This window comes from Carettochelys insculpta, chromosome 28, assembly GCF_033958435.1.
Source record: "Carettochelys insculpta isolate YL-2023 chromosome 28, ASM3395843v1, whole genome shotgun sequence".
NCBI classification, from domain to species: Eukaryota; Metazoa; Chordata; order Testudines; family Carettochelyidae; genus Carettochelys; species Carettochelys insculpta.
In genome coordinates this window covers 12,938,454-12,953,859 of record NC_134164.1, presented here as the reverse complement: position 1 = coordinate 12,953,859, position 15,406 = coordinate 12,938,454, and the positions used below count along the sequence as shown (strand labels likewise).

The 15,406-nt window shown below is 51.5% G+C and overlaps 1 protein-coding gene across 1 annotated transcript in view; it reads right to left on the bottom strand.

Moving 5' to 3' along the window:
* Positions 1–14,455: 14,455 nt before the first annotated feature.
* LOC142002535 (alpha-2-macroglobulin-like protein 1) overlaps positions 14,456–15,406 on the bottom strand; it is a 65,264-nt gene continuing 64,313 nt past the window's right edge. Inside the window, exons 21-22 of the mRNA XM_074978712.1 lie at positions 15,152–15,273; positions 14,456–14,470 (exon numbers count right to left, since the gene is read on the bottom strand). Coding sequence (XP_074834813.1) covers positions 14,456–14,470; positions 15,152–15,273 — 137 coding nt within the window. The remainder of the gene's footprint in view (positions 14,471–15,151; positions 15,274–15,406) is intronic.

Below are 15,406 nucleotides of genomic sequence, written 5' to 3'. Positions count from 1 at the left end.
AGCAACCCTCAGACATTCTCTACCCTCTTCTGCCACCACATGGCCATTCAACTTCCCTAAGTTATTTAATCTCACTCGCCTCCCCTCTCTGCCACCAGACTCTGGTTCTCTTAGGCCAGATCTACACTGAAAGATAAAACCAATTTCAGATACACAAATTCAGCAATGAGAATTGCTTAGCTGGAGTTGACATATATATAATTGATTTTTGTTGCCACCCACACAGTGGGAGGTCAACGGGATAAATGCTCCCATCGACTTCCCTTACTTCTCATGACTGCCAGGAGCGCTGGTGTCGACAGCGGCACCATGACAGTTTGATTTAGTGTGGCCACACTTTGAAAGTGGCGTGTGTAGAAATGGCCCTAGTGTGGCCGCACTAAATCGAACTGTCATGGTGCCACTGCCGACACCAGCGCTCCTGGCAGTCACAAGAAGGGAAGTCGATGGGAGCATTTATCCCGTCGACCTCCCACTGTGAGGATGGCAGCAAAAATCAATTTTAAGTATGTCAACTCCAGCTAAGCAATTCTCATTGCTGAAAGTGGCATGCTAATAAACGGACTGAAATGTGCTAATGAGGCACGGCCACGTGATTTGGAATCTGGAAGACGTTCTTCCGGACTCCAAAACTCTGTTTAGAAGCGCAGCCCCCGGGGCATCTTCCAGAAGGAAGTCCTTTTCCGGAGGCCCCTTCTTCCTGAAAGTTTTTGGGAAGAAGGGGCCTCTGGAAGAAGGACTTCCTTCTGCAAGCCCTTCCGACGGCCATGCTTCTACATGGAGTTTTGGAGTCTGGAACAATGTCTTCCGGACTCCAAATCATGTGATCTTATGCTAATGAGGCGCGGGGAATTTGCACCCGCACCTCATTGGCATATTTCGGGCCGTTTCAAAAGTGGCATGTGTAGAAATGGCCTAGGTGTGCTAAATCAAACCCCAAATGACCGACTGCTAGATCAGATCATTCCTTGCTCCTTGTTTTTTAAATCCAGGGAGTCAAAGAAACAGCGTAGTCAAGCTTGAAGCAGGTCACACAGATCTTCACGCTAGTGCTGGAGGAAAGCAAGAACTGCTGTGTGGGACCAAACCAACCTCCCCACTAGTCAGTCTCTGGAAACTGCCCCTGTGTTTCATCTCAGTGATCCAGTGAGGGAGACTCACTCACGAGCTTCCCGCTTCCCTCATCAGCACCGCTTAGGTGAAGACACGTGTCTCTTGCCCTTCTGACCAGGGTACCTCCAGGCCAGACAGGTCCCTGCCTTCAGCCGAATAAATCACAGGGCTGCTGGAATCCAAGTAGCTAATAACAGCTTCTCCCTGCTCAGCACCTCCTCTGTGCAGCTGAAGAGTCTGGAAGTGGAATTGAGGCCAACAGAACTGCAGAACCAGGAGGAGGAATGAGAAGAATAGGAAAAAGTTTGGAGAGAGAGAGAGAGAGAGAGAGAGAGAGAGAGTGGCAGCACGAGCAGGCAATGGCCGAACTGAGGGCCAAAGTCAAGATGGGGATAGGGGCCCCTGGCTGCACGATGCTTTGATATGAATGTCCTGTCTCAGTTTAAGGAGAGGGGCGACAAAGACGCTTTCCTCAGCACCTTGGAAAAGGTCTGAGTTCTGTACTGGGTTGATCCAGCAGACAGGCTACAGTATCTCACCCCCTTACAGGATCCCAAAACAATAGGAATGTACAGCCAAATGGATGAGTTACAAGCAGGGGATTATGATCTATTTAGACCGTATCAGCTGACCCCCAAAACGTGTAGGATAAAGCTCCAGAGTGCATGGAAGACCCCTGAGGAGGTGATGTATCAGGAGCTGGGGCAGTATGCCTGCAAGTGGACAGATGGGGCAAGGGCCCAGACTGCACAGGAAGTGAGATCTGCTGGTGTCAGAGCAGCTGTGTGAGCTCTGCCCACATGCCGTGAGAACATGGCTGTTGGACTGGAAGCTGATGGGCCCGCAAAGCACAGGGCAACTGGCTGACGAGTCTACAGACAGCTGCTCTGGGTTTGATGGAGAACCCCAGAGGGACCTGAACACAGTAGTGCAGAAGAAGAGTCATCCTGGGGCCACCCAGCAGGGGGACTCAGGTAAACCCATCACCCTCCAAAGGGAAACAGCCAGTGCCAGAGCAGGCCAGCCAACCCGAGGGAACCAGCGAGACCTGGTCTGTTATCGCTGTGGGCAGAAGGGTCATAGGCAGTCTCAGTGCTCCAAATTCCCAGACAGGTTGAGCAGACAAGGGCTTCATGGGGTCAGCTGGGTGGGGTCCCAGCTGCCAGAGGGGCTGACAGTACGTCCTCTGTTTGGGAGGAGCCGGATCCACAGCCCAGATGCACAAGGCTCAGTTTATGGGGGCAGGGGCAGGGCTACCTCTGTGGATCGAGTGCCTCATACCCCTCGAGGTGGATGGGAGGAAGATCATGGGATTCTGGGACACTGGTGTGGATGTGTTGCTAGCCTGGCCCAGGATGGTGGCACCAGACTGGATGATGCCCAACTCCCACCTTACTGTGATGGATATAGATGGGACAGACCCCTTTCAAGGTGCCTGTAGCAAAGGTGCACCTGAAATGGGAGGAGAAGGAGGGCCCCAAAGAGGTGGGCATGCACCATCATTTGCCTGCTGGGGGTGATCTGGAGCACTGGCCAGGTGAACATCCCCAGGCCCTGGTCTTGACCCGCAGCCAAAGGAAGTGAGGGGTGCTGTTCCCTGGTCTGCAGGAGGATGCACAGCTAGAGCCACAAGGGCCTACCTTGAGAGGCACGGGGTCCCTAAAAGCAGGGTCTTCCAGGCCTGTGGTCCTGGATACAGGCGGGGAGGGGCAATCAGTTCCCATCTCTTCCCCAGCCACTGAGTTCCAGGCCAAACTGCAGAGAGATCCCTCCTTCCAGAAGCTGAGGGACTTGGCCAGCATCAGCCTGACCCTAGGAGAGATTCTTGTGGGAAAAGGGATTCCTATACCAGGAATGAGTTCCCACTTGGAAAGTGGAGCTGCCGGGGTGGTGGTCCAGAGGCAGCTGCCACAGGCTGCTGTACCTGGCCCACTCGCAGGACACCAGGGTATCCAGTGCACCAGGAAGAGGCTGTTACAGAACTTTTTCTGGACATGAGTCTTCACTGTTGTCCACAGGTATTGCTGGTCCTGTGACCCCTGCCAGAGGGTGGGGAAGGCCTGGGACAATGGGAAAGCAGCCTTGAGACCACTGCCCATCATAGAGGAGCCTTTCCAGAAAGTGGCCATGAATATAGTGGGAACCTTCAGTAAGGCGACCCATTCTGGAAAGAAATACATTCTGGTGGTGGTAGATTTTGCTACTCACTACCCCACAGAATCACAGAATCATAGGGCTGGAAGGGTCCTCAGGAGGTCATCTAGTCCAGCCCCCTGCTTCAAGCAGGATCAACCCGCACTAAGTCATCCCAAGCCAGGACCTTTTCCAGCTGGGACTTAAAAAGCTCAAGGGATGGAGAATCCACCACCTCTCTAGGCAACGCATTCCAGTGCTTCACCACGTTCCTGGTGAAGTAGTTTTTCCTAATATCTAACCTGCACCTCTCCCTCTTCAACTTCAGACCATTACTCCTTGTTCTGCCATCTGACACAGTTTCTCACCCTCCTCTTTAGAGCTCCTCTTCAGGAAGTTGAAGGCTGCAATTAAATCATCCCTAAGTTTTCTCTTCTGTAAACTACCTCCAGGCACTGACCTGGACACCAATCGAAGCTGACACTGTGACAGACATGCTGCTCTCCATTTTCAGAAGGGTGGGTTCCAACTTCATCTCAGCCCTGCTGCAAAGCATGTAGGAGATGTGTGGGGTCCAGCACACCTGGGCCACAGCTGGTGGAGAGGTTCAATGGGACCCTAAAGCAGGTGCCGTAAACCTTTATGAACCAGCAACCACAAGACTGGGACAAGGACTTATCCCACCTGCTGTTTGCATACAGGGAGGTGCTCCAGGAATCCATGGGTACTCCCCGTTTGAGCTGCTGTACAGAAGGAGGGTGTGGGGACCCCTGGACTTGGTAAGAGGTGAATGGGAGGGGAAGGCCTCTCCTGCAGTGGAGTCGGTGGTATTAGCCTTTTGGGAAAAGTGTGCCAAGCTCATGGACCTGACCAGAGAGAACCTGTCCAGGGTCTAAAGGAAGCAAAAAATCTGGTATGACTGCAGTGCCCGTGCCTGAGCCTATGCCACTGGGGACCAGGTAATGGTTCTCATATCTGTGTGGCAGAATAAGCTACAAGCTGCCTAGAATGGTCCCTTCAAAGTCATCAAACAGCTAAATGAGTTGAACTACGTGGTGGAACTGTCGAGCTGGGCTTGCAGCCACCGGGTGTATCATGTGAACATGGTGAAACTGCCCTGGGTCAGGAAGAATTTTGTGCTGGCCGTGTGCAGGCACTGGGAGGGATGTCGATTTCTTGGTTAATCTGGTCCCTGGGGCTGGAACTGGCTCCTTGCTGGAATCTATTCCCCTCTCTGACCAGCTGACACCTGCCCAGCAAATGGAGATCAGGGAGGTGCTGCATTCACACCAGCAGCTGTTCTCCGACCGGACCTGGTTCACTAACCTGGGTGTCCACCAAACAGAGACAGGCACCCTACCTCCTGTAAAGTGTTCCTCATTCAGAGCCATAGCCCAGGACCTCGAATGGGAGGTCCAGGACATGGTGGCCCTGGGGGAGATCCTACCATCCTCCAGCCCCAGGGCCTCCCAGTGGTGCTGGTCCCTGAAAGGGACAGGTTGATCAGGTTTTGTGTGGACTATCGCAAGCTCAATGCCATCACCATGTTGGATACCTACCCCAGGCCTCTCCCCGTTTTTGTTCACCTGCATTAGCACAGCACCCAGCCCAGTGTCTGAGGCATCAGTGAACACCATGAAAGACTTGCCAAAATCTGGGTTTACGAGCACTGGGGCCCTGCCTGATGACCTCCTGGACAAGCTTGGTGGGGCTTGGTACTTCACCACCATAGACCTCACTACCTGATACTGGCAAGTACCATTGGATCCAGATGCCCAGCTAAAATCAGCTTTTGTCATCCCCTTGGAGCTCTGTAAGTTCCTGGTCCTGCCTTTTGACCTTAAGGGGGCACTTGCCAACTTCCAGGACCTGGTTGACAAGCTGCTGAGGGAGATGGAAGGTTTTGCCCTGGCTTAGATCAATAACATTTGTGTCCTCAGCCAAACATGGGAGAACCAGGTGTCCCAGGTCAACCAGGTGCTGGACCAACTTCAGAAGGCTGGGCTGACTATTAAAGCAGGAAAGTGCAAGATGGAGATTGCCATGGTGACCTACCTGGGCAACGAGGTGGGCAGCTGTTGCTTAAAGCCAAAGCTACCTAAGTGGAGGCTATTAGAGACTGGACAGTGCCTCAGACTAAGGAACAGGTTCAGACCTTCGTTGGGATGGCAGGGTACTACCTGAGGTTTGTGCTCCACTTTAGCTCCGTTGCAGGCCCCGTCATGGAGCTGTGTACAAAGGGTAGCCAGATAACGTGGTCTGGACTAAGCAGTGTCCTGGGGCTCTCTGTGCACAGAAGGAGGCCCTGGACAGGGCCCCAGTGCTGGTAAACCCAGATTTGTCAGGCCCTTCATGGTGTTCACTGATGTCTCAGGCACTAGGCTGGGTGCTGTGCCAATGCAGGTGAGGCAAGGGGGAGAGACACCCCGTTGTGCACCTAAGCAAGAAGCTGCTGCCCCAGGAGCAGAACTATGCAGCCATACAGAAGGAATGTCTGGCCATGGTGTGGGCTCGTGAGAATCTGCAGCCATATCTGTTTGTGCAGCACTTCACAGTGTGTACTGATCACTTACCCTGACCCGGCTGCATCGTATGAAAGAGGCCAATGCCAAGCTTCTGAGGTGGACCCTGCTCCTGCAGGATTATGACATAGAGATGGTCCAGGTCAAGGGGAACAACAACATCATAGCAAATGCCCTGTCACGCAGGGAGGGCCCCGAATTTCCCCAGGTCACTGGCTGAGTGACCCCACTCAGTTCGGTCTGGAAGTGGGGAGAGAAGTGATGAAGTGGGGGTGTGTGTGTGTGTGACAGGCTGTTTTCAGGACATTGAGTAGCTCACAGGGGTTATGGAATCTCTGCTGTTTGCAAACTTAGGCAGCCGCAGCCTCATGGGTACTGAGTCAGGAACTGACAGTGGCTGAAGGAGTTGTCTCACTCGGTCCCCAGGGTTTCTGTGAGGTAGATTCCCCAGCTGAGGAACACAAGTTCTACTTCCTAGAGTCTTTTTGAGAAGCTCCTTGAGTTTTCCTTTTAGAAGCAGTAGGGCCAAGGAAAGTGTTGTGCTGACGTTGTCGAAGCGACTGACTTGCACAGAGACTGGTGTATATAAGGGTGGATGGTCCCCAGGCCTGGGTCAGAAGTTGGATGGAGGGAGCTCTCCATTGTTAGGTAGCACAGTTCAATCATCTGGTTCCTTCTGGCACTTGATTTTAAGGCCAGGCAAAAATAACATTTTCTGTGTCTGCGGTACCCCATGAAGGTGCCTGTCACTCACCAGAATAACCTCTTGGTACAGAAGGCAATGTTTAAAACCATGAGAGACAGACCTACCTTCCCAACAACTACAGTTCCCCACAGGTTAAAACTGAAAGGACAACGGTCCTTACAATGATTTGGTTTTAAACTAAACTACTACAACTAACTAAGCTAAATACAACGTGAGACAAAACCTGCAGTTGAGGTAACCTCAGGTCGGACTTTGCTACTGACGAGAAGACTGGACAGCCTGCCTTATGGGATGGGACTTGAGCTTGGTGTGTTTAACCTAACCCAATGAAGACTGAGGGGAGAGCTGATTGTTCTCTATCAATTGACCAGAGGGTTAAACACCACTGAGAGAGAGGAGTTATTTACGTGAAAGAGCAATGTTGTCACAAGAACAAGTGGATATCAACTGGGCACCAAAAACTTAAGGCAATGGTTAGAAACCATCATCGGAGTGAAGTTCTGGAACAGTATTCCAAGGGCAGTAGAGGAGGAAAGAAGCTAATCCATATCAAGACTGAACTTGGTAAGTTTGATACAGGTCTGATAAGGTGGCCTGGGATGGTATGTAGCCCATCTGTGATTACCGTGAGCAAGTATCTCCCACAACCAATGATAGGCGACTAGATGGGGAGCGCTCAGAATAACTACAGTGAATTCTTTCCCAGGTCTGGCTAGTGGGATCGCAAGGGGCACAAAGGAGGAAGTGGTCACCAGGTGCTGACAATGGACAAAGGAGCGAAGCGGACAGGGAGGTGCAGACAGGGGAGTTTAAGAGGGAGAGCAAGTGATTCTGCTGCTGTGAGTTTGATAGAGGGAGGCCTACGATGGCTAGGAAGACTCACAACACCTGTGCCAGCACTACTACTGTCTCCTCCACCTGTGCCTGTAGCCAGACAGACTGCCTGACCATGAATGCCGCTACCCAGATCCTTGTGTGGCTTTGCAGGGACTGTGGCTTGCAATTCCCACTCACTGATATCCAGGCTGGGGGGACCATCCAGTGCGAAAGGTGCCTGCTGGTGGAATCTCTCAGGCGGCAGGTGGGAGAGCTACCGGAGGAGGTAGCCAGGTGGAGGAGTATCTGACTCCATGAGCAGTTCCTGGATAGTATTCATGTGGAGACAGCTGAGGTAACTGTCCCAGTACACAGGATGGCTGATAAACCACTGCTGGAAGAGGAGATAGATCAGGGTGGACACTGGCACCTTGTTACTTCTGGCAGCAGGCAGTGTTCCACCCCTGCTCAGAACCCTCCCACCATGGTACTAGGAAACCATTATGCAGTACTTGATATAGGAGACAAAGAATCGCCCCGCACAGCAGAGGAGAAGCTTCGTACCCCCAAGGCTGGGAAGTCTTCTGCTACCACTGTGAGGAGGAAACGTAGAGTAGTGGTGGTTGGAGACTCTCTTCTGAGGGGGACGGAGGTGCCCATCTGTTGCCCTGACATTTCATCTTGGGAGGTATGCTGCCTGCCGGGGGACCAGTATCCTAGATGTTATGGAGGCGTTGTCGAGGATTATCCGGCCCTCTGACTACTATCCCATGTTTCTCATCCATGTGGGCACTAACGATATTGCGAGGTGTGATGCTGAGCAGGTCAAGAGTGACTTCAGGGCTCTCAGGGCATGAGTGAGGGAGTTTGGGGCACAGGTGGTATTCTCCTCAATCCTGCCTGTTAGTGATAGGGGCCCAGGCAGAGACAGGTGCATTCTAGAGGTGAATGCCTGGCTTCGAAGATGGTGTAACCAGGAAGGCTTTAGCTTCCTCGACCACGGGATGCTATTCCAGGAAGGACTGCTAGGAAGAGATGGTGTTCACCTTTCAAGGAGGGGAAAGACACAGACTGGCTAACCTAGTGAGGTGGGCTTTAAACTAGGTTCGACGGGGGCAGGAGAGCAAAGCCCACAGGTAAGTGGAGAACATGGAAACCTGGGAGATGGGTCAGAAATGAGAAGCAGCATGGGCAACAATGTCAGAGTAAAAAGAGGGTTAGGGCAAAACAGGGAGGGAAGATCAAATCAATATCTTAGATGCCCATATACAAATGCAAGAAGTATGGGTAAGAAGCAGGAAGAACTGGAAGTGCTAATAAATAAATACAACTATGACATTGTTGGCATCACGGAAACTTGGTGGGATAATACACATGATTAGAATGTTGGCATTGAAGGGTACAGCCTGCTTAGGAAGGGTAGACGGAAGAAAGGGGGAAGGTGTTGCCTTATGTATTAAAACTGTACACACTTGGACTGAGGTGGAGATGGACATAGGAGATGGATGTGTTGAGAGTCTCTGGGTCAGACTATGAGGGGTAAAAAACAAGGGTGATGTCCTGCTATGAGTCTACTACAGGCTGCCTACCCAGGTGAAAGAGGTGGATGAGGCTTTTTTTAAACAACTAACAAAATCATGCAGGGCCCCGGATTTGGTGGTGATGAGGGACTTCAACTATCCAGATATGTGTTGGGAAACTAATACAGCAGGGCACAGACTATCCAGTAAGTTCTTGGATTGCACTGGCAACAATTTTTTATTCCAAAAGGTTGAAAAAGCTACCGGGGGTAAGCTGTTCTAGATTTGATTTTAACAAATAGGGAGGAATTGGTAGAAAACTTGAAAGTGGAAGGCAGCTTGGGTGAAACTGATCATGAAATCATAGAGTTCACAATTCTAAGGAATGGAAGAAGGAAAAACAGCAAAATAGAGATAATGGATTTCAGGAGGGCAAATTTTGGTAAACTCAGAGAGCTGGTAGGAAAGGTCCTGTGGGAAGCAAAACTGAGGGGAAAAAGAGCTGAGGAGAGATGGCAGTTTTTCAAAGGGATATTATTAAGGGCCCAAAAGCAAGCTATCCCACTGTGTAGGAAAGATAGAAAATATGGCAAAAGACCGCCTTGGCTTAACCAGGCGCTCTTGCATGATCTCAAAATAAAAAAGGAATCATATAAAAAATGGGAACTAGGACAAATTACAAAGGGTGAATATAGGCAAACAACACAAGAATGCAGGAGCAAGATTAGAAAAGCTAAGGCACAAAAAGAGCTCAAACTAGCTACAGGCATAAAGGGAAACAAGAAGGGTTTTTATAAATATATCAGAAACAAGAGGAAGACCAGGGACAAGTTAGGGCCATTGGTCAGTGAGGTGGGAGAAACAGTAACAGGGAACTTGGAAATGGCAGAGATGCTTAATGACTTCTTTGTTTGGGTCTTCACTGAGAAGTCTGATGAAGGAATGCCCAACATAGTGAATGCTAGTGGAAAAGGGATAGGGTTCATAGAATCATAGAACACTGGGACCGGAAGGGGCCTCGAGAGGCCATCGAGTCCAGTCGCCTGCCCCGACGGCAGGACCAACCACTATCTACACCATCCCTGATAGACACCTATCTAATCTGTTCTTAAATATCTCCAGCGAGGGAGATTCCACAACCTCCCTTGGCAACTTATTCCAGTACTTGACCACCCTGACAGTTAGGAACTTTTTCCTAATGTCCAACCTAAACCTCCCTTGCTGCAGCTTAAGTCCATTGCCTCTTGTTCTCTCCTCAGAGGCCAAGAAGAACAAGTTTTCTCCCTCCTCCTTATGACACCCTTTAAGATACCTGAAAACTGCTATCATGTCCCCCCTCAATCTTCTTTTTTCCAAACTAAACAAGCCCAATTCTTTCAGCCTTTCTTCATAAGTCATGTTCTCCAGACCTTTTATCAATCTAGTTGCTCTTCTCTGGACCTTCTCTAATTTCTCCACATCTTTCTTGAATTGGGGTGCCCAGAACTGGACACAATATTCCAGCTGAGGCCTAACCAGCGCAGAGTAGAGCGGTAGAATGATTTCTCGTGTCTTGTTCATAACACACCTGCTAATGCATCCCAGAATCATGTTTGCTTTTTTTGCAACAGAATCACACTGTTGACTCATATTTAACTTGTGATCTACTAGAACCCCTAGATCCCTTTCTGCTGTACTCCTTCCTAGACAGTCTTTTCCCATTCTGTATGTGTGAAACAGATTATTCCTTCCTAAGTGCAGCACCTTACATTTATCTTTATTAAACTTCATCCTGTTTACTTCAGACCATTTCTCCAATTTATCTAGATCATTCTGAATTTTGACCCTATCCTCCAAGGTAGTTGCAACCCCTCCCAGCTTGGTATCATCTGCAAACATAATAAGCATACTTTCTGTGCCAGTATCTAAATCATTGACGAAGCTGTTGAACAGAACTGGTCCCAAAACAGACCCCTGCGGAACCCCACTTGTTATACTTTTCCAGCAGGACTGAGCACCATTAACAACTACTCTCTGGGTACGATTAGCCAGCCAGTTATGCACCCACCTTATTGCAGCCCCATTTAAGTTGGACTTGCCTAGTTTGTCGATAAGAATATTATGCGAGACCGTATCAAATGCTTTACTAAAGTCTAGGTATACCACATCCACTGCTTCTCCCTTATCTACGAGTCTCTTTATCGTGTCAAAAAAAGCTATCAGGTTAGCCAGTTGAAAGAAAAAAAGAACAAGTTAAATGTCACTTAGAAAAATTAGATGTCTGCAAGTCACCAGGGCCTGATGAAATGCAACCTAGAATACTCAAGGAGTTGATAGAGGAGATATCTGAGCCTTTATCTATCATCTTTGGAAAATCATGGGAGACAGGAGAGATTCCAGAAAACTGGAAAAGGGCAAATATAGTGGCCATCTATAAAAAGCGGAATAAGAATAACCCAGGAAACTACAGGCCTGTTGGCTTAACTTCTGTGCCAGGAAAGATAATGGAGCAGGTAATTAAATAAATCATCTGCAAGCACTTGAAAGGTAGTAAGGTGATAGGGAACAGCCAGCATGGATTGGTAAAGAACAAATCATGTCAAACCAATTTGATAGCTTTCTTTGATAGGATAACAAGCCTTGGGTATAGGGGAGAAGCGGTAGGTGTAGTATAACTAGACTTTAGTAGGGCATTTGATATGGTCTCACATGATATTCTTATAAAAAAACTAGGTAAATACAATTTTGATGAGGCTACTATAAGGTGGGTGCATAACTGGCTTGATAACTGTACTCAGAGAGTAGTTCTTAATGGTTCTGAATCCTGCTGGAAAAGTATAACAAGTGGGGTTCTGCAGGGGTCTGTTTTAGGACCGGTTCTGTTCAATAGCTTCGTCAATGATTTAGATACTGGCACAGAAAGTATGCTTATTATGTTTGCAGATGATACCAAGCTGGGAGGGGTTGCAACTGCTTTGGAGGAGAGGGTCATAATTCAAAATGATCTGGATAAATTGGAGAAATGGTCTGAAGTAAACAGGATGAAGTTAATAAGGACAAATGTAAAGTGCTCCACTTGGGAAGGAACAATCAGTTTCACACAGAGAATGGGGAGAGACTGTCTAGGAATGACCACAGCAGAAAGGGATCTAGGGGTTATAGTGGACCACAAGCTAAATATGAGTCAACAGTGTGATGCTGTTGCAAAAAAAGCAAACTTGATTCTGGGATGTATTAACAAGTGTGTTGTGAACAAGACATGAGAAGTCATTCTTCCGTTCTACTCTGCGCTGGTTAGGCCTCAGTTGGAGTATTGTGTCTAGTTCTCGGCACTGCAGTTCAAGAAAGATGTGGAGAAATTAGAGAGGGTCCAGAAAAGAGTGACAAGAATGATTAAAGGTCTAGAGAATGTGACCTATGAAAAAAGCCTGAAAAAACTGGGCTTGTTTAGTGTGGAAAAGAGAAGATTGAGGGGTGACATAATAGTGGTTTTCAGGTATCTAAAAGGGTGTCATAAGGAGGAAGGAGAAAACTTGTTCTTTTTGGCCTCTGAGGATAGGACAAGAGGCAATGGACTTAAACTGCCGCAAGGGAGGTTTAGGTTGGACATTAGGAAAAAGTTCCTAACTGTCAGGGTGGTCAAACAGTGGAATAAGTTGCCAAGGGAGGTTGTGGAATCTCCGTTGCTGGGAGGTATTTAAGAACAGCTTAGATAGATGTCTATAAGGGATGGTCTAGACAGTACTTGGTCCTGCCATTGGGACAGGGGGCTGGACTCGATGGCCTCTCGAGGTCCCTTCGAGCCCTAGTATTCTGTGATTCTATGACTGGGCTCTCGAAGGTGAACCACATGGGGCTGTGGGTGCTCTGTCCATTCCAAGTTGTGCTACAGTGCAGTCAGTCAGGGAGCAGGCCAGCAGCTGGTCCTAGCGGGGCTGGTCCCTGATACTGCTGGGGGAAGAGCTGTCTGTAGCAGGCAGGAGCTGTCTGTAGGGGCAGTGAGGGAACTGTCCCTGCCAGAGCCGTACATTTACTTTACATTGACCTCCTGCCATCCCTCTCATTTCTATGGTGACTTGTCACAGGTGCTGGCAACACTTCCAGAGTAAATGGGGACATTCTGGATAACGAAGGTGTTAAGAATCTGTGTTTTGGCCATGGGGCTGCAGCCTCCTTCTGGCCCATGGCCAGCTGTCCCTGTTCCCCATATCCTGGGGGTCTGGCTACTGGTGGGATGCTCTTGGAGTGGGAGGGGCTTCAGTGGGAATTTCCCATTGTGTTGGCATAAAGGGCTTTCAACAAACGCAAACATCCCCTGAAACAGGGAGCAAAATCAGCCCACTCCTACTGTCTCCCAGGGCTGTCTCCTGCTGTCCTATACACATGGCTGTCCAGACCTCTCCCAAGCCCTGAAAAGACCTCCCTTCATCCAGATTCTTGGTCTCTCTCTCTTTCTCTCTCTCACACACACATACACACACACACACACACACACACACACACTCTGCCCTGAGACAAATTGCCCTGACACTTCCCCCCAAGATCCATCCACAGGAAACTAATTCCCTTCAGCCCCCAGGCTGTAAGGGTTGGGATGGTGACTATCGATTACCCAGCAGACAGGTTGTGGGTCAGGGTCCAGATGGGGAACCGATGAGGTGGAAGAGGCTGACGGCTCCCAGGGCAGCATGGGGACCGGGGACTGGCCTGGGCCTTGAGGCAGCTCCCCACTGCAAGGTCCCAGAGGTCAGTGTGTAGCCCAGAGCCCCTCTGAGCCAAGTGCGCTGCCTTGCCCTCGCCCCCAGCTCCACGGTGTTTCCATGCTCCTGTCGGCGCTGCCCCACGTGGCCCATCCCCCTCTGCCCATCCCTCGGGGGCCACAGACACACCAGGGAAGCTGTCAGGGGCTCCAGCCCCTCTGGGGATGGCAAAAGATGGTGTGCAGGTCTGCCCTGGGGGAAAGTCCTGATTGGCTGCCTGCTCCACCCCATGGGAGGAGCAACCAATCACAGCTGCTGCAGGAGGAGATAGAGTTCTGCCCCGCACCCCACCTGCCCACCAGCGTGAAAGCTGTTCTTGCAGGAGGGTGGGAAGCAAACAGAGAGCAGCTCAGGGCACCCTCCCTCCCTGTCCCGCCTCCCCGGGAGCAACGGAGACCTGAGAGAGCCTCTGCGCCTGCTCCCCCTCCCGCTTCCCAGCGGCACTGGGCCTGGAGGGGACAGAGGAGAATGAAGAGACCAGGCACTATGGGAGGAGCAGAGGGGGGGCTGGAGGGAGGGCGCTGAGGTGGTAACTGGGCAAGGGATTGCCTGGGGCAGTGACAGCTCCTGCAGCAGGGCTGAAATCACCGGTCTGGGAACGCTGGCAGCACCGAGCCACACGCCTGCGCTGCGGGAGGGGGCAGCTCATCAGCGACGCACAGAGCACACAACAGCCCAGCAAATGCACAGGCGAGCCATCTTAACCGTCTCACGACTTCCGGGCCAAGCTAGTGAGCGGCTGTTTCGTGGGGGTGAGCCAGGGCTTCGCCGCCTCTGGGGCGGGCGGTACGGGAGCAGCGGAGCCGTTCCACCAACAATGCCCGGTCGAGAGGGGGGCCCAGGACTCCAGCTGCTGGGGGGCGGGTGCATCACCTCTGTCTGAGCTGCAGGGGGCGCTGTACTCGGTCACTGTGTGTTCACCTGCAACAAGACGGATGCGCCCCGGTGAGCCGGCCCCGGATCGAGCCCAGGCACACGCCGTCGGCTGCTGTCTGGAGCTGGACCCCGCAGCCCATGGCTGGTCGCTGTCAGTACCTGGCCAAGTGCTGAGCTGAGGGCCAAGCAGGGGTCAAGGATCGGCCCTGAGTCACCGGGGTCAGGGCAGGTTGCAATGGTGTCACGTGCTAGCCCAGCACTCAGTGTGCCATGGAGCCCATGGCAGTGACGGTCATGGGGGCGGAGCCAGGACAGGCCACACCCTCTGCAGCCACAGGCAGCCCAGGTGCAGCTGTGCTGGGGCGGGACTCACCTGGCTTGCAGTAATCGGCCATAAGACAGCTCAGGTGCCTCCCCCTGTTACTGCCCCCCCCCGGACCCCACTCAGGCACTGGGCTCCTGCCTTCCTGGCAGAGCAGGGAGCTGTGCAACTTCTCCAGGATTCCCCTCCCAGCACTGGCTTTTGGCAGGGAGCAGCAGAGAGGGTCAGGAGAAGGGACTGCAAACTTCACAGCTGACGGGCCAGCTAGCTCAGCCAGTGGCCCAGCCAGGGCAGGTGTGGGGCAGGCCAGGTTGGAGGCAGCACAAAGGACAATCCCAAGTGCACACTCGACCCATGGCCACTCCACCTCCCTCCACTGTGTCCAGGGACCAGCACACACTGACCTGGACCAGCAGGGGTTTGACCACGGTGTCCACGAGCCCCTGGGCTGGCACCACAGCCAGCTCACCACCGCACAGCTCCTGGGTGCGCAGAGCCTCGGCGCTGACAGTGAAGTTCACCTCCCCTGTGGAGCCAGGCGGAAAAAGCCTCCATCAGACAGCACCAGCGCCCCTCTGGCTCTTCCTGTCCCCTCTCCCATGGCACCAAACCATGAGTGACTCTTTCCTGCCCCCTCCTTTTTCCCAGTACAGAGCCTC